Here is a 24,744-nt window from a genome sequence, read left to right on the forward strand (position 1 = left end):
CTGACCGAACAGTGCACTGTGTGTACGTGTAGAGCAACAAAAAAGTTCAAAAAACGCGGTGAAAATCGCGGAAAACGCGGTCTTTTAAAAAATCGCAAAAAACGCGGAAAAAAACGCGGCCGCGGAATCGCAATTTTCCCCGGGGACAGCATATTGATGGCAGTTCTACCAGTATCTGATAGTGCTACTGACTACAAAAGTAAAATCTGCTTGTTTTGATGCGCAGCTTGTGGCCTAATGCATGAACGGGAAATGGGCCACCAGCACTGCAAACAACCTGAAGTGGAATTGAGGTAACGTTAGAGTAAGACACAGAAGGAAATGCATAAGATATGGGATATGAGCGTGTATACTTCGGAAGAAGTTGACGTAAAGGTGGTACAATGTATTGGTGGGGAAAAAGCAGAACGCTGGAAGCATAGGAAGTGTTGTGAGTAAGCATGGCACACGAGTCACAAGGCTCGCACCAACCAAAACACTGTACCACTGTGAAAGTTTCACTCTGGTTTTCACTGCAAATTGCTGTAGTGACATCCAATTGTGGGAATTCCAGCAATACACACTGATGTTAACTCGAGTGAACAGCCGAGTGCTACATTGCAGCCCCAGCACAAGACACAAGCTAAGGAATCCCTGCGTGTAAACAGCTTGACGTGTCGGGCTAGAGCGATCAAACACAGCATGGCAGCATTGCAACCTGAATGTACAACTGCAGACAAGAGAGAAGAATATTCGGCCATGAAGCTGCTGCTGCCACCTCATAAAATTGATGTTCACTTGAGATCAAAAATGGAAGAGAAAGTAAAGAGCACAACAGCAATAACACAAATAGCAATGGACCAATGGGATATGATATTATGCTTGTGCCTGAGGACAATGATTTGTGGCTATTCAAGTATAATTCATATGTGGACTCGGCTTATCAATTCTCTTGAGCAGAAGAAAAGTCACTGTTTGCTCCCGGACCTTTCTTATTCTCCAGGGAATTGAGGAACTCCAGCACGTTCCCTTCGGATGACGGCTGCAGTGGCACGCGTGAATGAGGCACTAAGCTGCCAGTAAACGTTGGAATCTGCAGAGGCACATTTACAAAAGAGAGAACTCATCAAACACTGGCTAGACAAATTCCAACCTTTCAAAGTTGCCTCTGAAATAAGAATTCCACCTATAATGCGCATGTCCTAAGGTCGCAATAGACTAAATGCGATCACTGATTGTCCAAAAGTTTTGGAACTAGAAGTTAGGGAAATGTTGGTCATGTATTTTAAACTATTTTCGACTATGTCACCTCAAAGCTAGACGGAAAGCTATGACTACAAGCTGCACATGTATTAATCTCCTGTAGGGCCCAGACCAACGGCCTGGTGAAAGGACATCAGTGCCTGTTCATTTATTATTATTTTTAATCGCATTTCCGCGTCAATGTCAGCAGTTTCCATATGATAAATAAATGCCCACAGATTCGCATATGCTGAATGGATACCGGAAAGGGACAGCCAACAATAGACAACACCACAAGGGTCAAGAAAAACAGACCAATAGTTAGCACGAGGCACAACATCAAGGCCCGGGATTCAGAGTATTGCTACAAACGACGGTTTTAAACAAACAAATGCCAGGGGGAAAGAAGCCTGTTCATTTGATGAAGTAAAATAAAGTAACATACCATAGCACGGTAATCATTGCATAATAATAAAATGCACATGCAGACGCATTCATGGGAAAGCTCCAAAGACAAAAAAGAAGTTCATTCCACCAGTACCAACTGGATGTCTAGATATTTAATTTCTGGCGCATACATAATGCATAATGCTAGCATCAGCAGCAGCAACACACCATCTCTTGATGCTGTCCTACTGTCTTATGACATGCATGCAATATACGAGAATATACCGCTTACCTCTTTCCGCGTACTCGCTGTTCTTGTGTTCTACACACACACACACACACACACACACACACACACACACACACACACACACACACACACACACACACACACACACACACACACACACACACACACACACACACACACACACACACACACACACACACACACACACACACACACACACACACACACACACACACACACACACACCATGTACCATGTATACGCCCGTCGCAAGAGAAGCACGCAAATCTGCAAATGCACTGGATGTGCACCCACAGATTTTCTCTTATAGCAACGATAGCGGATCTGATTCTGATTGAAACAGATCAAGACAAGCGCCAGATAACTGTCTAATCCACACAACTGGCGAAGCCATGTGAATCGACCCCCCCAATGCACACCTGGTCTACACCACACGGAGTACATCGGAATAGGACGGCCAAGACAGTTACCTATGCACACCCTACACTTGCTGGAGTAACCAGTATAGACAGCACGCTGCTTTGATAAAAGCAGACACTAGATGCACTGGTACCTTGAAGTGAAATTGGAGTTATTCTACCAACCAGCCTCGGCAACTGGGTACTGGGAACCCAGGGCCAACAGACGTACCAACAACCTCAGCCATGAAAGCTATAATTATAGTAACGACACACTGGATTGTGGAGCCGAAACTAGTCCAGCTTCCAAAATGCTTTGGCAAGAGGGTAGCCTTCCGACAGGCACACACACACACACACACACACACACACACACACACACACACACACACACACACACACACACACACACACACACACACACACACACACACAGAGCCTTGTTTTAGTGTTGACATACATATAAGTATTTTGGTTTGAATAGGGTGTGCATACACCGTACTCTGGACATAAGGACGTACACATATGTAGCTAATGTACCTGGAGCGGTCCAAATTGTGATCAAATGTGGGAGGGGTACATTTTACACAAGAAATACCGCACATACCTTCGATGAAAGGGACGGCGTTGAAGAAATGTTAGCTTCGGACGAGGCTGAAGACACAGAAGTTGTGTTCGCCGCCGGTTGCAGTTGACTTGCGTAGTTCAGGGGCGTACTCATCAAGTCGCTGACGCTGGCTCTAACACGCAAGTTTCGCACTAGGCACCTCTATAGAGAGCAGCAGATGAGCAACACATACCGCAATAACGCACATAAGAGCACATTTATAAGCGAATTTTTGCTACAAACCCAGTTTTCCTAATGAATTTTGTTTCACTTAAACGCGCATGAGCGATCAGAGTTCTTTTGCTAGAAGTGTTTGTGTCACGAACAATCATTCGTGATCATTTTTGACCCTATCGCGCGTACTTTTTCCGTAATTATAAATCTGACATAAATTTTACTGCTAGAGCCTATTTTTCTGACCTTGCCTTTTCTAGTCCATATGCTGAATGACTGCAGGCATGCGCAGCACAGCACACACGCGCATATCAGGCATGCGCGATCTCTAGCCTAGCCGTATACACGCACACTCCAAATCAGCTTACTCTTTCAGAACATAAAGATCAAGAAACTTCAGTTTTAGTTGCTCTGCCCAGTGTCAGAAAATTTAAAGATGTCAGAGCAACCAACCAGTTTTCTTGTGTGTGACATTCAGTATAAACCAAGGGCATAGCTGTCACCACAAACTGGTGCCGAAACCCGTTTACTTTAGTTCAAGTCCGCCATGTCGATCCTGAAAATTCAGACCAAGCTGACGGGTCCACAACGAACGGCGAAGAAAAGGCTCGACAAAAACCTCCATATTGTCAAGCAAGATTACGCCTCGTCCGACACCTATTTGCAGCCCGTCGACGAGGCCCAAGTCCAGGATGCCATCGAAAGCTAAGTCCTTTTTTAATTGAATTTACTGCTGCTATTGCTGCTTGTGGGCATGAGTGTGAAACATTTGGTGCTGGTTTTGGAAACCCTGCAAACGACGTAGAGGCTGCTGTTGACTCGTGCCTGAATTTTCAAATCAATTGTGAACAAAGGACTCGCAAGCTGACTGCAGTCCTTGAAGAATTGAAGGCCAGAGTTACTCGTAGATCTATACCAACCACCAGCAACAGTGCAGCGTGCAACAGCACATACTCCACTGACGCTTTCTTGAAGTCCATGGAGGATTTGGTGAAAGCTCAGGTACAAAGTCAACAGCAGACCACCAGTGTATTGCAGCACTTGTCGAAGACACCTTCCAGTGCACAATCTAGTGTCTCCTTACCTAAGTTGCAACTCCCATCCTTCGATGGCAATGTTTTGAGATATCACCATTTCATGGATATGTTCAATTCAACCATTGCTACCAATGCACGTCTATCTGATGTTGAAAGGTTCAGTTACCTACAGTCATGTGTAAAAGGAGAAGCACAACCACCAAACTTCGCTTGGTGTATGATGCCTTGGCCAAGTCTCATGCCAACAGTCCCAGCTTACGCGACTGCTTGTACCGAGTTCCGGTCCTACTCCCGACCTAACAGGTGTACTGTTAAGATTTCGTCTCTTTCCCATCGCGGTATCAAGCGATGTGGAGAAAGCCTTTCTCCAGATTTCACTTGCGGACGAAGATGGCGACGTAACTCGATCTCTGTGGGTGCGGGACTTGCAGAAGCCTCCTTCTGGAATCAACTTAGTTACGTATCGATTCTGCTGTGTCCCATTTGGCGTAGTTAGCAGCCCATTTCTCCTCGGTGCTACCTTGAAGCATCATCTAGACGACTCTGGAATGTTGGACACTCCTAACATCCTCCGCAACACGTATGTTGACAACGTCTTGTTCGGCGTTGCCTCGGTCTCAGCAGGAGAAGAGTATTACCACAAAGCGAAGTCAGTATTCTCGGATGCAGCGATGAATCTTCGTCAATGGTCCACCAACTTGGCTCAACTCTTAGACAGCATTCCCGAGTCGGATCGTGCAGCGGGCGCCGATCAGCGGGTGCTCGGCCTCGACTGGAACACTCTCAATGACCACCTAGGTGTTGCCGACTCATCAGCCTCATCCAGCTTAGCGCGCACCAAGCGGGAACTACTGCAAGCGGTAGCACAATTCTTTGATCCACTAGGCATACATGCTCCAATTGTTGTAAAGGCTAAACTGTTGTCACAAGAAGTTTGGCATTTGAAGATAGATTGGGACGAGCGACTTCCCGATGCTATCCTCGCTTCTTGGAAATCCTTGGCAGAAGAATTTGACCTAGCATCACATCATACCATACCACGCCTTTGCTGTGTTACACCTGCCGAACAGTACTCCCTTCACGTGTTTTATGGATATTCAAAGTGTCGCGCCGTGTAGTGGAGCGATGTTGGAGCAGCGAGGCGTCAATTCGGCAAGCTGTTGGTGGACGCAAGAAACGTGGAGACACCATGCGAAGAAGACGTCGGCTCCGTGACACATCGTCCCCCTGTATGGCGATTTGGAGGACAAACTGCTGGTGTGGGTGCAGAAAACACGGGCGGACAGCATCCTGGTCCACGGAAAAGCACTCATCCGCACTTCTCGCTGCATTTTTTTTTTATTGTTTATTGTTTTCTGCCGCAATTTCTTGCGCAAATTTTCGAGATTTATTCTGCAAAATCCAGCAGCGAGCCTATACCCGGGTATCCCGTGAAGATCTGAACACACACAAATGCCACTATCCACAACCATTCACCAGCAGACAGACCAAGTCCAGTATTATATTCAGTGTGTCAGCACCTAAGGTCTTCCTTACCTTCAACACATTTAGAGCGGATGCACTCCGAAGCGGTGGAAATGAAATCTCCTGGCGCTTGTCAACAATGGCACAGAACTTGGAAACAGGATCAGCTATGTGCTGAAACGGCGTTCTGCCATATATCATTCGATAGAGAATGCAACCAAGTGACCAAACGTCACTTTTCGGATTGGCCTGCACACGAACACAAGAAACAGTCGCACTCAGAAAGGCTTTGAAATAGAAATACATCGTAGTGTGGCACTGGTAGCAGACAGGGCTTGGGCGCAACATAAAATGTAGTATGCAACATCCCAGGTCTTGAGACTCGAGGAAGACACATATTGGTAAATACTAAATAGGACACAACCATGCCTAACTAGATAGACATGGCCCAATCACAAATTCACAACATAGACTGCTGTTAGCCCAGCTCATTTACTGTAAGACCACATGTTTGAACGTCAATTAAAAGTAGCGATCTTCCGATTTTTGTTGCATAGGGAGGTGAAATGTTAACGAATTCTGGTTGTCAAAACCGGCAAATGACTGTAAACATACATTTTTATTTTACATTTTATTTTTTTACACAAAATGACTTCAACATTTTAAATCGTTTTAATAGTGGTTTTACAGTATCTCATTGCGCAACAACGGAAGAGATTGAAGGATGCACAGGAAGGCAAAGTGACACCGGGATCTGCCTTGCCTCTGGACATGCATACCCACACAGCGGACATGAAGCAGGACGACGTACCTTGCACAGACTGGCACTGCCTTGCGCACGAATACACTCCGGTGCCATGTAGTTCGGCGTACCAATGCGTGCGTCTCGAGCTATACTCGTCACATCTCCTATGAGCTTGGCCGCAATGCCAAAGTCAATCAGCTTCAGAGTGCCGGAGAAGAATACAAAGTTGGCCGGCTTCAAATCGCTGTGCACGATACGCTGCTCGTGTATGACTCGCACACATCTGATCATTTGTATCCATAGGCCGTCGACATAGTGTGGCAAAAATTCAGACTGACGCTGGAGAAACGTCGCCAGATCACAGTCACCGCACTCCATTATCATCAAAATATTGAGGCGGTCGGGGGTAAGCTCCCTGCAGATATGCATAGGAGCAAACACAAAGGAGTGAAGATCACATCAAGATTTCCTGACAAGAAGGGACTGCAGGAGCGGAAAGAAAATATACAGTCCGGGGATCAGACCTGAAAGGAGAAAACTGATTCAATGTAGCATGTAGCATGTACAAGCAATAGGCTCTCCGCTTGACAGATGTGCTCATGACTGATTGTGCATGTCAGTAAATCAGAACTACTGAACTAGCACAGCCAGACAATTTACATTGGTCAGTCAACAACAGCAGCGACGACGACAACAACAACAAGAAATTTACATTGGTTAGTCAGGCATAGAGCCCCGAGGCAAGATTCCAGGCATCGTCATGTATTGAACACAGATTTCTGAAACACGAATGCCATCAGCCTTGTTCCCTTATAAACACATCAATTTAGTCCAAACTTCCCACCACAGATGCTCTCCAGTTGACCTTCTTCGCCACACCAGCAAAACAACCCAAGGCTGTAGCAGATTCGGGCATAAATTCCTCCACACAGCTGTTTCAAACTTACAGGTCTCATCAGTGAAGGTTCTAAGAATACCGGGAGGCTAACTCTTGCGAATAGCTCTTTTTATACAGAGCACAAGTGTGAGCATGAAATGGCGTGATCACGCCTTTGAGGTAACAAAAGTGCAAGCACACGGACAATTAGTGTAAGATGACACTGATACGTGTGAGATACTGTGGGCATAGCTACATGTAATGAGCAATGTGCAAAAGATCCTAGCCCACTGAAATAACGCACTGAGTATTGGGGTGACAGTTCAGACTTTCATTTACCCTACGGTGACGCCTGGCTATGTGACCACTGAGCAGTTTGGTGGCGAGTGAGTGTTAGAAGTGAGCACTCAAGGGGCCTCTCACGTGACTACTTCTAGTGCAGTGCTGAAGCCCAAAGTCTGAACTGTCATCTCAATACTCAGTGTGTTATTTCAGTGCGCTAGGATCTTTTACCCCTACAGTGTCACATGCAACTATGCCCGCAGTGCCTTATACGCGAATCAGTGTCATCTTGCACTTGTACTGCAGTTCGTATCTGCTACAGCCTGGAGTTGTATTGTATCTGCTACAGCCTGGAGTTGTATTGTATCTGCTACAGCCTGGAGTTCTATTGTATCTGCTACAGCCTGGAGCTGTATTGTATCTACTACAGCCTGGAGTTGTATTGTATCTGCTACAGCCTGGAGTTTTATTGTATCTGCTACAGCCTGGAGCTGTATTGTATCTGCTACAGCCTGGAGCTGTATTGTATCTACTACAGCCTGGAGTTGTATTGTATCTGCTACAGCCTGGAGTTGTATTGCTGGTATGGTGGACAAGGTCAGCCGGAGAGAACATGTGGTGGGGAGTTTGGATTAAAGTAATGATGGACCGAATCAAAAGCGGCTGCTTACCCCCCCCCCCCCATATATTATAACAAAAGGAAATTCTGGCAGTGTCACTCACTGCATTGCATATGGAGACAGTCAAACCTACCAGCCATGCAGACGAACAACATGTTCACTATGCTGCAGGTGCTGCAGAGTTGTGATCTCATTCAAGCAGGACTCGATCAGCTCCTCGCGACAATCAGCACCGACTTCTTCACCCACATCAACGTGCTTGATCGCGACCATTTGAAGAGATGACGACAGTCCACGATACACCTAGGATGCAAAGGAAACCAAACACAATGGCATGTTGAAGCAAGGGAAGCAGGGGTACAAGACATGGGGCTACATGTAGTTCAGCGCTAACTTCCTTGACTAACTACTCTTTCTCTCTCTCTCTCTCTCTCTCTCTCTCTCTCTCTCTCTCTCTCTCTCTCTCTCTCTCTCTCTCTCTCTCTCTCTCTCTCTCTCCTACTTACTTGCGTAGCAAGATGACACAAAACTGGAAAAATACATCTGACAGCTACAAATAACCAACTAGCAAATAGCAGTCATATCATGGATAGCAACAGTTCCAGGGGACCACTAGAACCAGGACCAAGCAAGGTGGCTGCCAACCAAGCATGGCTGGCTATCATCTCTAGCAATGAGACTCTGGACAAGGAGACCAACCAAGCACATGATGGTCACGTTTGTGGGTTGTGTGAGCGTTCAGCTAAGGCATGCTGCAATGCACATTGCACAACATCATGTGGAGTGGTGGCAAATGAGACCCGACCTCATGGATATAACAGTAGCACCAGGGTTGCGTCGCCCTAACACTTCAAACACTGAGCTGTGCAGTCACCGCTGCGACTACAAAACTATAGGCTAAATTCACAAGGTTGGGTTTCACTTCCTACCACTGTAGCTTAGTGTAGGTGCACAGACTGCAATGAAGAACTTCCAGTGAAACCAGAATCAGACAGTGGAATCAGACAGTGGAATCAGACAGTGGATTGAACACATACTAGAGTAGTACTACCTTTCCACAGCCACCTTTGCCGATTGCTGAGAACCGCAGGTACTGCTTTCCAGAGACACTGATAGGAGTTATTTTGGAGAAGTCACTTCCAAATTGACCGCCATGGCCGGCCTGAATCGATGGTGGTTGCATGTGAGCAGCATCATGGGCCTGAGGACGACTAGCATGCAACGAACCAGCATGACCATAGTTGGACACGATGGGTGTGAATGGTGTAGCTTCAGCATGAGTCTGGCTTCCTTGCACACAGCTACTGCTGCTATGCTGGACGCTTGCTGCAGGTGCCATGTGGCTAGCAGCAGGTGTCATATTTGTCGTTGTTTGATGTTGCTGCTGCTGCTGCTGTTGCTGATGCAGTTGTTGTTGTTGCTGCTGGTGTAGCTGCTGCTGTTGTTGACGTAATTGCTGCTGTGAATGTTGATGCGGCTGTTCATGCTGCTGCTGCTGCTGTTGGTGTTGGTGTTGTTGTTGTTGCTGCTGCTGCTGTTGTTGTTGTTGTTGTTGTTGTTGTTGTTGTTGTTGTTGTTGTTGCTGTTGTTGTTGTTGTTGTTGTTGTTGTTGTTGTTGTTGTTGTTGTTGTTGTTGTTGCTGCTGCTGCTGCAGTTGTTGCTGTTGCATTCTTGACCCTACAGTTGAAATGCCCTTTGCAGTGGTACTGAATGATGTTGATGGCGCAGTATTTGTGACTGTTAGAGCATGCTGAGGTGCTGAGCTGCCAGAAAGAGCTGCAGTTTGGCGTGGCGTGATTGAGTCCCTACTCGAAGCATTGGATCCGACTTGTCGGTGGCTTGTAGAGTATTTGGAGTGACTTGGCTCGCTGGCAGCGATCGGAGTTTTGCTGTCAAGTGAGGACCTCTCCAACTGGGCATTCAACTTGCGCACTCCAACAGTTGATGGTGTGGCTTCACCAGTGTGCACTGATTCTGCTCGTGGAAGAGGAGGTGAAGAATTCAGCGATGCTGTTTGTAGTCGGTGCTGGTGACGGTGCTGTTGAGCTGACGTGCAACTACTACTACTACTAACTCTACAGGATGATGATACCGGTATAGCAGTCACTGAACTTCTCTTCTGTGAAAGGTGCTCACTGGGTCTGCTTTGACTTGCTGAAGCATGCTCAGTGCCGGCGGGTAGTGTGCTATATGGCTTCTTTTCCGCGCCATTTTTCCGGCCCTTGCCCTTAGCTTTGCTGTCACCATCACTGTCACTGTCCTCCAGTAAAGAGTTTGGATTAAAACGAATGGGTGCCTGCAATCCCAGCTTTGAGCGGCCAGTGTGTGCCTCTGAGGAAGCACTATTTGTCGCTGAACCAGAGGAAGTCGGCACAGATGCTCTTCGCCCGGCCACTGCGCTGCTAGCAAGCATGGCAGCAGAGGAAGACACGGTGGGTGTCTGATATGTGGACGTCGCTGCTGCTGCGCATGTTGTTGCTGATACTGTTGCAGCTACTGATGTTGCTGCCACTGTTGCTATAGCACTGGAATCTGGTGACTGTTTCTTACGCTCAATGCGACGCGGCATCAACAGTGCAGATGTGGACAGTGAGGGCATATCCGCCAGAGGTGAGATCCGAGAAGTTGTTGCTGAACAACTTGTCTTTGTGGCCGTATCAGAAGAGGTCGCCCCACTTGTGGCATCTACAAATCAACACACACCCAAGTCAGACGGGGAAATGACAAGGCAAAACAGCTTGAAATGCGAAATGGAAATTATGTGGCAAAAACCCCTGAAAAAGAGACAGGATCAATTAATTTTCTCATTTCCAGAGATATTCACGCGCATACAGTGAATCCAGCCATGAAACAGAGTCTGATAATGAACTATAAATGCAAGTACATGTATCTTTGTAGCAATTACTTACGTTGACTAGACGACGACAACTGCAGCTTTTCCCTAAACTGAGATAACTGCGACATACTAGTACTCGATGGCGAGAAGTCCTTTCGTGTGGACTCGCACTAAACGCTTCAGCAGCAGTCTAGCTATACAAGCACAACTCACTTCTGACTGGTTGACAAAATAGGCTCTAGTCTAGAAGCTTTGGAAGTTGTAAGCCACAAGTTTAACTGTTAGTGCTATGTCTGCTACCTCTTCGCCATTCCAAAAAAACCTAGCCTGACATCAAAAACAAAAACTGACCTCGTAATCGTATCGACCTTTTCTGATTTTTGAAAATGCTCCAAACAACCGCGTCCGCTTTGTTGACATGGTTACTTGCCTGGCTACCAGCGCAACGTCATGGCTTTATGCCACGTGGCGAAGCGCACTTGAAAAAGCACGGAACAACCTGCACGTGAACATGCGCACATGATGGTAACGTCATGCAGTGCAGAGTGCGTCATGCAGTGCTTCTTTCTTCATTGAACATTTTTTGAAGTCTTGATTGAACGCTGAACAGACTGTGCAGGCAGTATCCTAAACTTTTTTTGATTGTTTGCAATTTGTTGAATCTTGTTCCAACCTTTCAGTACGCACATGTAGATCATTAGTAACCTTCAGCCTTATGGACGCCAGAAGTGTTTTATTCTGTGCATGTATTTTGCATTTGGCGGCATTAGCCTCTGCCCAGCGTGTTCGTCTTTGTGCCGATAAAACCTGTCGAGGTATAAAAAAGTGTTCATTTGCTGAGCTTGTCCGGACATCTGGGGTTTAGTGAATGGAAATGCTTGCCTTGATTGTGCACAGATGTAATCTCCGAAGCAGTTGCCTTGGAGGACTCGTCAGTTGTTCATGACAGGTATTTGAAGTTCAAGAAAGGTGATGTGATTCAAGTGCTAAGTAAAATCAGTGGAGGTAACCAAGAGCTTTGGGAAGGCAAGGTGAGCCACTTTATTCACACTGTCAAGCTCTTCAACCCTCACAACGCTCCACTAGAGATTCTCCTTACAATCTCAGTGCGCATTTTATTAGTTCCCATTAGCACCTCGGGAAATGGACCCAGCTCTGCCCCAGTGTGTACTTGCGATGCATGAGCCAAACGAAATCAGTTCCCGTAGCTACCGTAGTGTCGCGTATAAAAGCATGACTGGAATAGAAGCAGGACATGTATAGAAGCATGACATGTATAAAAGCATGACATGTATAAAAGCATGACATGTATAGAAGCATGACTGGAATAGAAGCCGATTTTTCGAAGTGCGCCGTGACACAGAAGCACGATTTGAATAGAAGCTGCTCTGTGCAAAGACACGTGCAAGTACTTGCACAGTACATGCGGGGCAGCATGCACTGCACAGTGTGGACTGATGATGTTGACGTAGAAGCATGTTTTGAATAGAAGCATGGTCTGAACCCCGGCTTATACAGCCGAAAGCACCTGCTTTTATACGCGACATTACAGTATGCGAAAGACGTTACTTTAGTAGCGTCTGGCGCTATCCAGGGTCCACACCGCTTTATTGTGTGTGTGTGTGTGTGTCTGTGTGTGTGGCGTCGAGCGGGCCCGTCATCACTTGACGCGCCAGACATGGCTATCCACACCAGACATGGCTACCCCATACATGTCCCGTACCGTATTAGATAATCCAATACTAGTACAGTACTAGTATTAGATAAACCTTGTTATAGTTCATACATGGCTCTACCAACCGTGGATGGTTGTAGTAAGGTCACTGTTTCCGAATACGGTGTCCTCCATCTTGTTTAATGCTGTCAAACCAACAACATATGTCCCGTACTGTAAAAGAAAGCGGGCCACATTTTTCAAATATTTCTTTCAATGGCAGGACCATTACACATGAAGCACCATGGTAAAATGTGCATGTATACGAAGTGTATCTAATTAACGTGAGAACGAATTTAGCAACACTTTGCGCATGCCCGATCGAGGGTTGTGAATTGCAAAGCTGACTATAATGCCGTACTTGCTTAGTAACAATTCACTTTTGGAAAAGACCCAGCCACTTAAAAAAATAAATAGAACTGTCTGGCTAGCTGTGTTCGCTCTGTTGATGATAGCGATAGTGGTAGAACACAAATGTGTCTGTAAATTACCATGTGCCATGTTTTCCAGGTTGGAGATGGAGCAAGTTCTTATTTCCCCGCTAGTGCGGTGCAAGAAACAAGGCAGATTGCTGAGCCTCGACCGGTCAGTATTGGTCCTGGCAATTGATGCAGTGTGGTTTCTGTGGTGGTGGTGGTGCTGTTGCTGCTGCTGCTGCTGCTGCTGCTGCTGCTGCTGGTAATGATGATGGTTGCTATGGTGGTGGTGGTGGCCATGGCGGCTGTTGTGGTGGTGCTGGTGCTGACCGTGGTGGCGGTGGTGGTGCTGCTGGTGCTGGCAGTGATTGTGGTGGCGGTTGTGGTGCTGGTGGTTGTGGTGCTGGTAGTGGTGGTGGTACGCAAAGCTTTTTTCCGGGAAAACTGCAAAATGTGATGCAAAATGTCGAAACCAAGCGGAATAAAATAATTACCGAAATCCAGTATATTATTAAAGAACCGATAAAAATAAAAATATTAAAACTTGTACCGTGCCAATCAACTAATATTAAAAGTTACTTGCCAACCCACAACGAGATGCAGGCTATTATTAGATGGAGCATGCTACGAAAGCCGACCAGCCTACAAACCATTAAGGCGGCACTGGTGGAACATGATCCGCGGCGCAGGTAAGATGCCCGGCGGCCACGAAAACACGTAACAAACCACTTCAGCAGCAAGAAAGATATTGAGGCTCTCAGATGGTCCATAACAAGCGGTGGTGGTGGTAGTGGTAGTGGTAGTGGTGGCCGTGGTGCTGGTGGCTATGGTGGTGGCGGTGCTGGTAGTGGTGGTGCTGTTGGTGGTGACTATGGTGCTGCTGGTGGTGGTCATCGTCGTCGTGATGTTGGCCTTGTTGGTAGTTGTGACATTGGCTGTGGCCGTGGTAGTGGTCATGGCTGTGGTGTTGACTTGGGTGTGGACTGTGGTGTTGACTTCAGTGTTGGCCATGGCTGTGGTGTTGGCCGTGGTCGTGGCAGCGACAGCAGCGGTGGTGGAGGAGTTCCTGGTGTTTGTTACAAAGAAGTTACTAGCAGATAATGTAATTTTTATTTAACGGCTAGATGCCCCTTCTTAAAATCCCTTCATTCCTCTTGGTCTCACTGCAAGATAATCAATTCATTCTAAGTTTTCACCTCTGTGGGAATCTTCGGGGACTTTGATGTGCCGTTAATATCGCGGTGTGTATACTTCTCTAGATTGGTGTGTACTTGTTCAAGGCTTAGTCACTGTTTTCTTTCAAATGAATATGTAAAGAAAGAAAGGAAATCAATGTAACGGATCTGTGTGCCGGGTAGGTCAAGAAATACCTTTCCGCTTCTGTCGGATGGCACCACCCCATGATGAGGAGTCGGATGCAGCCTCTAAACGGTGAGGGAGGATACAGCAGATCCACCAACCAGAGCCCAAGGCCCAAAATCCCGTTTGAACGCATGTTACCCGTGTCCCAGGCCATGCATTCCCGATTGACTGTGGGTCACAGCACGGTTGAAAACATCCACCCGCTTCCAAGCAGACCTTGATCCTGGTGTATGTTTCCCAATCATGGTCGTAGACTGTTATTTCTATTTCAAATGGCTTGTCTGACTAGATGTAGCTCTTTTGACTCTGTGTGTGTGTGTGTGTTGTGTGGTTGCTGTTATGACTGTGGCTACAGCAAACTGAGCTGGAAGACTTATGGCGAACCGAGCAACAGAAAACCGTAAGAATGCAGCAAGACCAGGCGAACCCTTCCCAACCAGCTGGTGACGGCAGCAGATTGCCAGGTGTTCCGCAGTCCAATCTCCCACCACATTCTCCACCAGCTCAACAGCAAGGAACTGATCCAGACATGCAGCAGATGCACCGTCAACACCAACCTGCTCAAGATCAGCCCAGCTTGCACACAAACACACAGCAGCAGCCTAACCTGCAGCAGCAGCAGCAGCAGCACCACCACCAACATCAAGAACAACAAGTACGTCAACACCAACAGCATCATCAGCAAGATGTACCTCAACCGCAGCAGCAGCAACAGCAGCAACAGCAGGTACAACAACAACAACCTCCACAGCACCAGCAGCAACAACAACAACCACTACATCAACAACATCAGCAGCAACAGCAGCAGCAACAAAATGAGCAACAGCATCCACCCCCACAGCAGCAGCTACATCAGCAACAACAACTTCATCAACAACAGAACCTTCGTCAACAACAGCAGCTACATGAGCAACAACAACTACTTCAACAACAGCAGCGACAACAACAACAACAACAACAACAACAACAACAACAACAACAACAACAGCAACAGCAGCAGCAACAACAAGGGCTGAATCCACCAGGTCATGTTCCACAACATCATGGCGGACAAACTCATCACACAAAGCCTCTGCATGAATCTCCTCCAGTACCAGTGGCTCACAACCAACAGCAGGAACCTCAGCAGCAGCAGCAGCAGCAGCAACAACATCCTGGTTTATCACGGTCTGCACAAATCAACGGCCGGGAGTTTCCAGCTGAAGGTTCTCAGAACAAGATTGCAGAGCCTGCACAAGCTGCCGTCCCGACACAAGACACTGAAGTACGTACCCCGGAGTCAAATACTGGAGAAAGGCAGCCATCAGCCGTGAATTATGATGCTCAGACTACAGCTTCTTTTACTAGTGAACAACAGGACGGAAAAACGGACGTGCCGGTTGATAATGTTCCACTGCAAGTTCGACAATGGAGAGCTAACGGTGGTGATCCAGAGCATGCTGCAACACAGGGAGACCCAAGTCAAGTCGATGATCCAGAGCAGGTGGATGATGGTGCGCTGGACAAGGATTCTGCTGCAGCTGGTGCTGACACCAAGTCCGATCTTGGTCATGATTCTATTAGCCAGGAAGCAATCGATCCCACCCTCCCGCCTATAGTAGGCGACAGCACAGATTCAAATACTGCTGAATCTGACCCAGCCCACCATACTGGTAGCCAGCAAGCATTTGATCCCACTACCCATCCTACAGTTAATGACGATGCTGGTCCAACCGAGGCTACTCCTGCTGGATCCGACCCTGCTACTGATGTCGCCAGCCAGGAATCAGGTGATCCCACTGCCCTACCTGTCGCTACTAACAATGCTGATCCGATCAAGGCTACTGCTGAATCCGACACGCATAATGTAGAGAACCAGGAATCAGTTAATCCTGCTAACCCATCCACTGTCACGGACAATGGTGCGGAAGAAGTGAAGCAGGAGCCTACCGCAGTTCCACCAGCACCAACAGCACTACCTGATGCAGCCACTGAAGGTGGCCAGCCTGATTGGCGGCAACAAGACATAAGTCAGCAGCAACAGCTCCTAGAAAAACTGAAGGAAGAGCGTCTTCAAGCTGAAAGGAAACTTGTTGAAGAGAAACGCTTGCAGGAACAGGTGCGCTTGCAGGAGCAGGCACGCATGCAGGAACAGGCACGCATGCAGGAGCAGGCACGCATGCAGGAACAGGCACGCATGCAGGAACAGGCACGCATTCAGGAACAGACACGCATGCAGGAGCAGGTACGAAATGATCAACCCGTTCAGCCTACAGGATCTGCCCTGTTTGCCAAAATGCAAGCAAAATTCGCTGCCGAAAAGAGTGCTCGAGAAGGTGACGGCCAGACTGATGACGTTGACCAGCTTGCGTCATCTACCGTCGACTCTAGGTCTGAAACGCCACCTGTTGATCCCTCTCTGCCTACTCATACACCCACGAGTTCTGAGGACAGCAGGCTCACTGGTGAGACAGGTGTTTCTGGTGGTGTGAGTGCTGATGGTTTGGCTGGCAATGCCGCTGGTGAATCACACGCACAGGTTCCACCGCCTGCTGAAGATACGCCCAGAGAAGGTGCGGATGACCATCACGATGATGCCGATGAAGCAGACTACCATGATGATGATGAGGAGGAGAAGGAGGATTTTGATGGGGATGGTGGCTTTCAAGCAGATGCGTCCGGCACTGCAGCACCTCCTCAGGAACCAGTCGATAGTTTGGCAACTGAAGCTGGTGATGGTGCCGGTCCCGCCGATGTGCCACCAGCTGCCAGTGAAATGGCTGATTCTGGTGAGTTGAATACCGTGCAGGGTTCACCAGAAACTGATGAACACAACGCTAGAGAAGAGCCAGCTGATGTTCCACTCGCTCACGATCATATGCAACGAGTAGAGGACAGGCAGGAACACGAGCAGCAAGGACACGAGCAGCAAGGACACGAGCAGCAAGGACACGAGCAGCAAGGACACGAGCAGCAAGGACACGAGCAGCAAGGACACGAGCAGCAAGGACACGAGCAGCAAGGACACGAGCAGCATGGACACGAGCAGCAAGGACACGAGCAGCAAGGACACGAGCAGCAAGGCCACGAGCAGCAGATAGAGAGAGAACAACAAGAGAGCGACCAAAGAGAAGGCGACGAGTCACAACACACTGAACAACAACAGAGGGAGGCACAACAACTAGAACTAAATCAGGGACAGCACGAGCAGAAAGAGCAACATATATTGCTTCAACCTGGCGAGCAGCAGCCTATTGTTGTGAACGAACAGCAAGAACAGCAGGATGTTGACCGAGCCATGGAGCATGGCACCGCAGAGCCACCGCAGGAACCTGAAGATAGCCCGGCAACTGAGATGGACAATAGCGCATATCCTACGGATGAACCATCTTCAGCCAGTGAAATTCCTGCTACTGGTGATGGGCCAGGCATGCAGGACTTGCCAGAAGCTGGCGAAGACAATGCTACTGTAGAACCCGCTGATGTTTCATCCACTGATTATGAGCACGTTCAACAGGAACAGCAGCAGCAACAGCTAGAGACAGAACAACTATCGAGGGAGCAGGAAGAGAAAGACCAGCTATTGAGGGAGCAGGAAGAGAGAGACCATCAACAGAGAGAACAGCTATTGAGGGAGCAGGAAGAGAACGGCCAGAAACTGAGGGAGCAGGAAGAGAAAGACCAGCAGCAGAGAGAACAGCTATTGAGAGAGCAGGAGCAAGAGCAACGAGAACAGGAGACATTGATGCACCATGGAGAACATCAGTCTCAGGAAGAGCTGGATAGTACCCTTGCCGAACAACCAGCCGTTAACACAGATCCTGAACCTCAGCACTCGGAGGAAACTCCAATAGATGACTCTTCTTCAACCAGCCATTCTACTTATGGTGGTGAAAGTAGTGATGGAGAGGAGATAGAAATACCCGGTAAGGGAGTTGTTATTAGCGTTTTGTTGCACAAATGGATTTATATGGGGCAAGGTATTGCGCCTGTTGTGAACGCCTTTCGTACCATGCTGCACTTGTACTATGTGATATGTACATAATTATTTGAGTCATAAATATAGCGGTTGTGGGGCAATCATGGAGTTTCTATCCACAGTCTCAACATTCTTTCCTGTTGATAGCAAGTCTATCATACCATATAAACAGTATGATTATGGTCGGCCATATTACAGGTGGGGCGAGTGAAACCCGACCCCTGTCATACCGATCGCTGCCACATCCAGACCTGAGTGCAGCGTTGAGCTGTCCTTATGCTGGTGTGTACCCCAGCACATTTGTTTTCTTGGCCGCATGACGCTCGGCCTTATGGTCCTATTGTGTGTGCTTGTACAATGATATTAGTCTTGGTCCAGTGGGCCGAACTGAAAACTCAAGAGAGTGATGTTCCGTATACTTTATGGGCGTAGGGCATTACCCAGTTACGTACAGATCTGGGATATGGCCATTATGGGGCCCCACCGATCCCATTGTGCTTGGATAAGATAGGCTCTGCTACCTTCTTGTACATGACTTGCTTGTTATGACAACCCATTATGTACATGCATAATGAATATTGGTGCAGAGAAGGGAAACTCTGCTTGATAATGACTGCTGTTACTCAGAGTTTCATGCTTTGGCGATTATCAGACAGCCAGTTTGAACGAGCATTGTAGTGCGTTGTTCATGTATGGATTCGCTGTAGCGCGAAGACCTCTTAAAGCCTGATTCATACTTCATCTCGCGTACGGGAAACCCATCGCGCGACCGTCGTGCGATGGGCTTCCCGTACGCGAAATAGTTGAGCTCAGATCAACTTTTTCGCGACGCGTTTCCCGTACGCGACATGAAGTATGAATCGGGCTTAACTGTTAGACGAAGCCACCACCGTGGACTGCTTGCACTACTCGATGGTTTTTTGAACTTTTTTCTTCATGTTCTGATTCTTGTGATTGTTGTTGTGTTTGCAGTGACGGAAGCCATCCGACTATTGCTGGAATACAATACGGTAAGTTACTACTACTATACACATACTGTAGTGTCTTGCCTGTCTCATATAGAAGCCTGTTTTGAATACAAGCCTTATTAGAAGCCTGTTTTGAATACAAACCTTATTTTCAAGATACACTGTCGGCACATAAGCCTCATTTTAGTGTTGACATACATAGAAATGCCTGGTTTGAATAGAAGCCTGGTGTGAGTAGAAGCCTAGTCCTGACATCGGCTTCTACAGGAATAAGCCCAGCTTTGATACGTGACATTACTGCTGAGGGTGATGGCCATTACAGATGTTTGTAATTCCCGTAGCAATGGTCGTGTGGTTGCGGGTTCTTTCTGCTTCTCTTTCCATTTTTTGTTTGTTTGCATGCATGTTGCTTCCCTGTGAATACTGAACCGGAACTCGCGCCTAGTTTCAAAGTTATCATGTTGCCGGTAGTACGCTTTCTTTCATTGCCTCTGCTCTGAAAAGTGAAAGATCGCAAGCTGTTTTGCTTGGTTGCTTGCGGTACGGCATGTCAATAGTTGTGTAGCAGTAGTAGTACCAGTACAGCATATGAAAAGTGAGAAAAGTGTTAATAAGGCCACACTGAAGAAGGTCTGTGGTTCGACTCACCCAACCGACCGTACATTTTTCAGCCCGACCGTAACTTTTTTTCGGCGGGCTGTCGTGTGACTGACGTACGCACGTGGACTGAACACGTCCACGTCTACGTACGTGCTAGTGCAGCGAGAGTCTGCGGACGCAGGCGGCTAGCTCCTTTTGGACTTGACTTGTAGTTGTACTGCAGTGCAGTGAGTGGTACGACTGCTGCCTTGTGCTGGTAGTAGAGTCTACTCGATACGACCACCGGCAGACTGGCGAGACTTATTTTGAAGTGACCGTCCGGTTGAGAGTGATTGCCTCGTTCCAGATTAAGGACGGCCTTCTGTTTTGGGATGAAGGACAGACGAGATTGCACTTTCCTCGTGTATTGGGAACGATATTTCACCTGTACCGGTAAGTTGCTGCTCCATGTGTGCAAGCACAGGAAGCGTCGATGGAAAAAGCCCATGTATTCGTGCACGCCGACACCAAACTAGCAATACATGTACCGGTACATTGTACAATTTGTACTTCGATTGAGTTCGAAGTAGTTCCCGAACTTACTTTCAACTCGCATCGTTCTTCATTTGCTTGATGATTTGGACAGTCAGAGTCACCGCTTGAAGTTATTCTCTTCTCGTTCCAGAGCTACACAATGTTTCAAAGTATTAGCCAGTGATCCCTTTATACAACATGTATGGCATAACACTGCGTAATAATGCCGATGTACTGGGTGTCTACAGTCCATTCAGAAAAAAATGAACTTCTAGCTTTTGGCCATAAATGGGTCAAACGTTGAGTTTTTTTAGAATTTTTTTCTGCAATCCTCTATGGAATCCTCTTCCAATTATGTTTCTGAAGTTTTTTTCTCCAAAAAGCAAGCCATAACAAGAATAGGATTTCGGCCAGGTTTTGCCCCCAAAGCATTGAATTGGGAAAAACCATAAAATCCAGGCGTTTGACCCCGTCTGCAACAGTGCATTGTGCGGTTCGAACCCCAGTTCAGGTACCCTTTTTGGACCCTTTTTCAAATTTCAAATTTCGCAGCACTGCACTGTGTACGATGAAATCACGAAAAATCGCCAAATACGGGAGCTCGCCAGAGCCAGAGCCCATCTTTTTATGAATGGACTGTAGGGCCCGACGTAAAACCCTAAACCCTTTTTGGACCCTTTTTCAAATTTCAAAGTTCGCAGCACTGCACTGTGTACGATGAAATCACGAAAAACCGCCAAATACGGGAGCTCGCCAGAGCCAGAGCCCATCTTTTTATGAATGGACTGTAAAGGCAGTACAGTGTATTTACATGTACTAAAAAATATATTTTAAAAAAAAAATCCGCCCGCCCGCCCGTAAAAAAAATGTCCATGTTAGTCGAACCACACACCTTCTTTAGTTTGGCCTAATTATAATTATAAATGGCTGAATGTTGGCTGGAACTGTGCATGATACACCAGGCATCCAGTAATCATGCTTTAGAAATTAGAATGCAGATATGTTGTGAAGAAATTGAAGAAGAGTACCCATGTGAGTCATATGCTGTATCATTACCCTGTACGCATGTAGAGGACTTGGTGACCGGGTATCAGATGTACCCAAGGGTTAACTGTGCCAGTACAAATGTTCTGCACAGAAATGGATGTCTTCTCCGTATTTTTGCAAATGTAGCGCAATTTCTGATTTGTGCACCCACTGGCGTCTAATGAGAGCCATTGCCGAACTCTTCTGAACATGACTAGGGTATATTCCACCAGCGGTGCTGATCTACCTTGTGTCTGTTGTATGTTGTTTGTGCGTGCAATACTGTGATGCAGGGTGATTGGCGTGTTGGTGCTGCTACTGTTGTGCTCGGTATTCTGCCTCTCTTCTATTTCTGCTGCTGTCGTGGCAGCAAGAAGAAATCCCTTATCGGTACGTTAAGACGTTGCATGTATTAGCCTACTATTAGTGCGTGCATACTGGGAAACAAGCCAGTGCTTTGATACTCCCTGGTACAACATGGCATTGTATTGGCATATGAGAGTTCGTCAGTTCGTGATCTTCACACTGTATAAGCCATACTATGAGAGTACAAAAGCTTTTTGTGCTGCCTGGCACTTGTAAGACTGTGTCAGTGAATAGTAGGGATGGATCATTCAGTACTGTACTGGACTCGTCTGTCTAATCGCCTTTGTCAAGGAAGGCTACAGATGGCATTTTCCTGACAGAAGTCATGCACTGTTGTCCTAAGGACCTTTGATGGCTGACTATTAAAGCCCTTGAAAAGTGATTGTACATGCACGTGCTCTATCTCACCTGAGTCTACTAGTGTACCGACCACTCTTAGCGACGCCATAATTCACCTATTCTTCTAAATCCATTCTTCATTTCTGTTGGTATACAACATTTCCTTCTTTTCACAGCCGAGAACAAACAGCTTGAGGATGCGGTTGCACGTCTCAAGACTGCAGAGGCTGAAATTCAGAACTCGCTGAAAAAGGCTGAGGACAAGGTTGGTTGGTTGCTTAATGATGCACCTGTTGCCATGTTTGTCAGCTTTTAGAACATATCGTAATATCCCATGTCTCAGGCCACGATCACACCAAGGTGATTCAGTCGAGAAAGCACTTTTGTTTCCATGAAACAGATGAATTTTCAACTCTCAACCACTGTCAACCATTTTGAACCTGCTGAGCACTCTACTGTACTGTATTCCTTTTTTGGCATGTTTTAGACGGCATGAGTCCCTGACTGGTAGTTCACAGGCATACTTGGGTCAAAGTTCACAGATTCCTAGAGCAAACGAATCTCATGATCCCTTTCCTCATGGTATGACTGATTGCTCCATTCAGCACACACTACAGTCTACACAAGCCGAACAGCACTCGCTTGGTGTGATTTCTGCCCATGGGCATGACAGTGCTACAATCACGTTTAGTGGATGTACTGCAGGCACATTGCATTGATTGTGCTAGCCCACCTTCACGGTCTAACAGATATACACTGGTGCTGGTTGTTGGGTATTCGCAGGTTCGGTCACTGGAGACGGCGTACTCAACTGAGAAACAATCCACAGCGGACCTGAGTAAGGAGAGCCGCGAGCTGAAGGTTAGTCCAGTCTACTACTACTGATCACTGGGCTTGTTTTAAAATATGGGTGAGGTGCATGAATAAGGGGATGCAGCATGCATGAGCATTGCAATTCGGGGTGACATGCAACTCATCATATCTACAGTGAGTTGGCAGTTCCAATTTGAGGGTGGTGGTTGTGGTTGTGGTGGTGGTGGTGGTGGTGGTGGCGGCGGCGGCGTTGGTGGTGGTGGTAGTGGTGGTGAGAGGAGCAATTTGTGTACTTTTGTCCATTTTACAAACTTGCAATGTTCCACTACATGTATTTTCTTTGTGATGTCCGCCCCTGGAGCACATGGGCTAGCCGAGTACTAGTGCTGAGAAAGCGTGATACATTCATCAATAACATGGTACAGTTGTCAGTAGCATGGTTATTAGTATGTGTACAGTTGTCATACTTGTGTTGTCTGCAGCTCATGAGTTTGTGTGTTGCGTGATCTGTGTGGTTTCTGGTATGTGGCTTTGTGCGATTACCAGGCCTCATTGACGCAGGCTACGTCCAATGCTCAAAGCCTCAATCAACAGTTGACTCGTGCACAGCAGTCAAACAAGGACTTGTCAGTAGCATTGAAGCAGACTGAGCAAAATGTTAGTACTCTGAGTTGACAGTGTCGCGAGTCAGGTCTTACTGCTATACAGCAATGCATATGAATGCAATACTGTTGTTTCTTGTTAGCGTTTCAATACTATTATCGCATCTCTACAAGGTACACTGCTTGTCATGATTTCTCACAACACGACTACGCTACAGGTGGTCAACCTACACCTTCTATAGGCAACGACCCAAACTGCATTCTCTGGCTCACCGCACACTCCCACTTGTGAGCAGAGTACCGAATGTACATGTAGAGAGAGGAAGAGAGATTTTTTCAGCAGACAGTGTTGATTCTGTTCTGCAAACTAACGCTTAGATGAGAATGATTGCTAGTTGTATAGGGTGATGGCATGATGGCGTTTCTCAGACGTGTGAGAATCGGCGAATCCATAATTTGTACGCCGTCAGCAGAAAAGAAGAAAGAGAGAAAAGACAAAGAAGGGCCAAGTAATCTGGAAAGAACCATTTTTGAAGAAACAATAAAAAGGCCGGTGTGGTAACTCCACTCACCCGATATTCCATTGGTATAGCAGCATCTTGTGGCGCATCTTTGTGGCGTTTGACCCCTTCTTGCGAACCAGTTAACCTTTTGCAGCAACCTTTCTGCGATTGGTTCTCCGAAGCATTCTTTTTCCTCACCTCTCAATCCTTGCACAAAGCTCCCAACTCCCGAGGCATCTCGGAAGCCTAAAGAAGCATTGCAGTTACATGGTTTTGCACAGAGCGCAAGCACACTTCCAGGAAGTGCACACAGCACGAGAAGCTACCTGACCCGATTCATTTTTCAACAGTATCAGTCTCTCATCAGAGTAGGCAACTGTGCAGTGTGCAAAGAGTAGAGATTGCTGTGCTGCAGGCTGTGTGACACAGCAGTAGAAAGAGCCCCATTGTCTCACCATTGCAGAAATATTGATAGTTGATTTGTACACTCCGGATGCGGGCATGGGTGTGTCATGGAGTTGAAGGAAAGTGAAATGCAGTGTAGTCGAATTTGTACTACTACTAGTATTTGATAGCAGAAAATCAGAGTAACGTTACTCGAACTCAGGATTTTTTTCAACCTTTCACCCCTACCATAAATGTAAC

General features: G+C 47.0%; 2 protein-coding genes across 2 annotated transcripts in view; one reads left to right on the top strand and one right to left on the bottom strand.

Annotated features, from left to right (window-relative positions):
* Nucleotides 1–283: 283 nt before the first annotated feature.
* Nucleotides 284–11,245, bottom strand: LOC135814659 (hormone receptor 4-like). The gene is made up of 8 exons (XM_065327816.1): nucleotides 10,993–11,245; nucleotides 9,135–10,768; nucleotides 8,217–8,386; nucleotides 6,371–6,719; nucleotides 5,632–5,808; nucleotides 2,885–3,046; nucleotides 1,901–1,930; nucleotides 284–1,072 (listed from the first exon to the last, which is right to left on the bottom strand). The coding sequence occupies exons 1-8, from the start codon at nucleotides 11,045–11,047 to the stop codon at nucleotides 923–925; spliced, it is 2,727 nt and encodes a 908-aa protein (XP_065183888.1). The 5' UTR covers nucleotides 11,048–11,245; the 3' UTR covers nucleotides 284–922.
* A 258-nt stretch (nucleotides 11,246–11,503) lies between these two features.
* LOC135814660 (histone-lysine N-methyltransferase 2D-like) overlaps nucleotides 11,504–24,744 on the top strand; it is a 32,584-nt gene continuing 19,343 nt past the window's right edge. Inside the window, exons 1-9 of the mRNA XM_065327817.1 lie at nucleotides 11,504–11,734; nucleotides 11,817–11,950; nucleotides 13,144–13,218; nucleotides 14,767–18,316; nucleotides 19,342–19,379; nucleotides 21,770–21,866; nucleotides 22,358–22,446; nucleotides 22,965–23,042; nucleotides 23,541–23,651. Coding sequence (XP_065183889.1) covers nucleotides 11,635–11,734; nucleotides 11,817–11,950; nucleotides 13,144–13,218; nucleotides 14,767–18,316; nucleotides 19,342–19,379; nucleotides 21,770–21,866; nucleotides 22,358–22,446; nucleotides 22,965–23,042; nucleotides 23,541–23,651 — 4,272 coding nt within the window. The 5' untranslated portion in view covers nucleotides 11,504–11,634. The remainder of the gene's footprint in view (nucleotides 11,735–11,816; nucleotides 11,951–13,143; nucleotides 13,219–14,766; nucleotides 18,317–19,341; nucleotides 19,380–21,769; nucleotides 21,867–22,357; nucleotides 22,447–22,964; nucleotides 23,043–23,540; nucleotides 23,652–24,744) is intronic.

The sequence above is a fragment of the Sycon ciliatum genome, chromosome 4, assembly GCF_964019385.1.
Source record: "Sycon ciliatum chromosome 4, ocSycCili1.1, whole genome shotgun sequence".
NCBI classification, from domain to species: domain Eukaryota; kingdom Metazoa; phylum Porifera; class Calcarea; order Leucosolenida; family Sycettidae; genus Sycon; species Sycon ciliatum.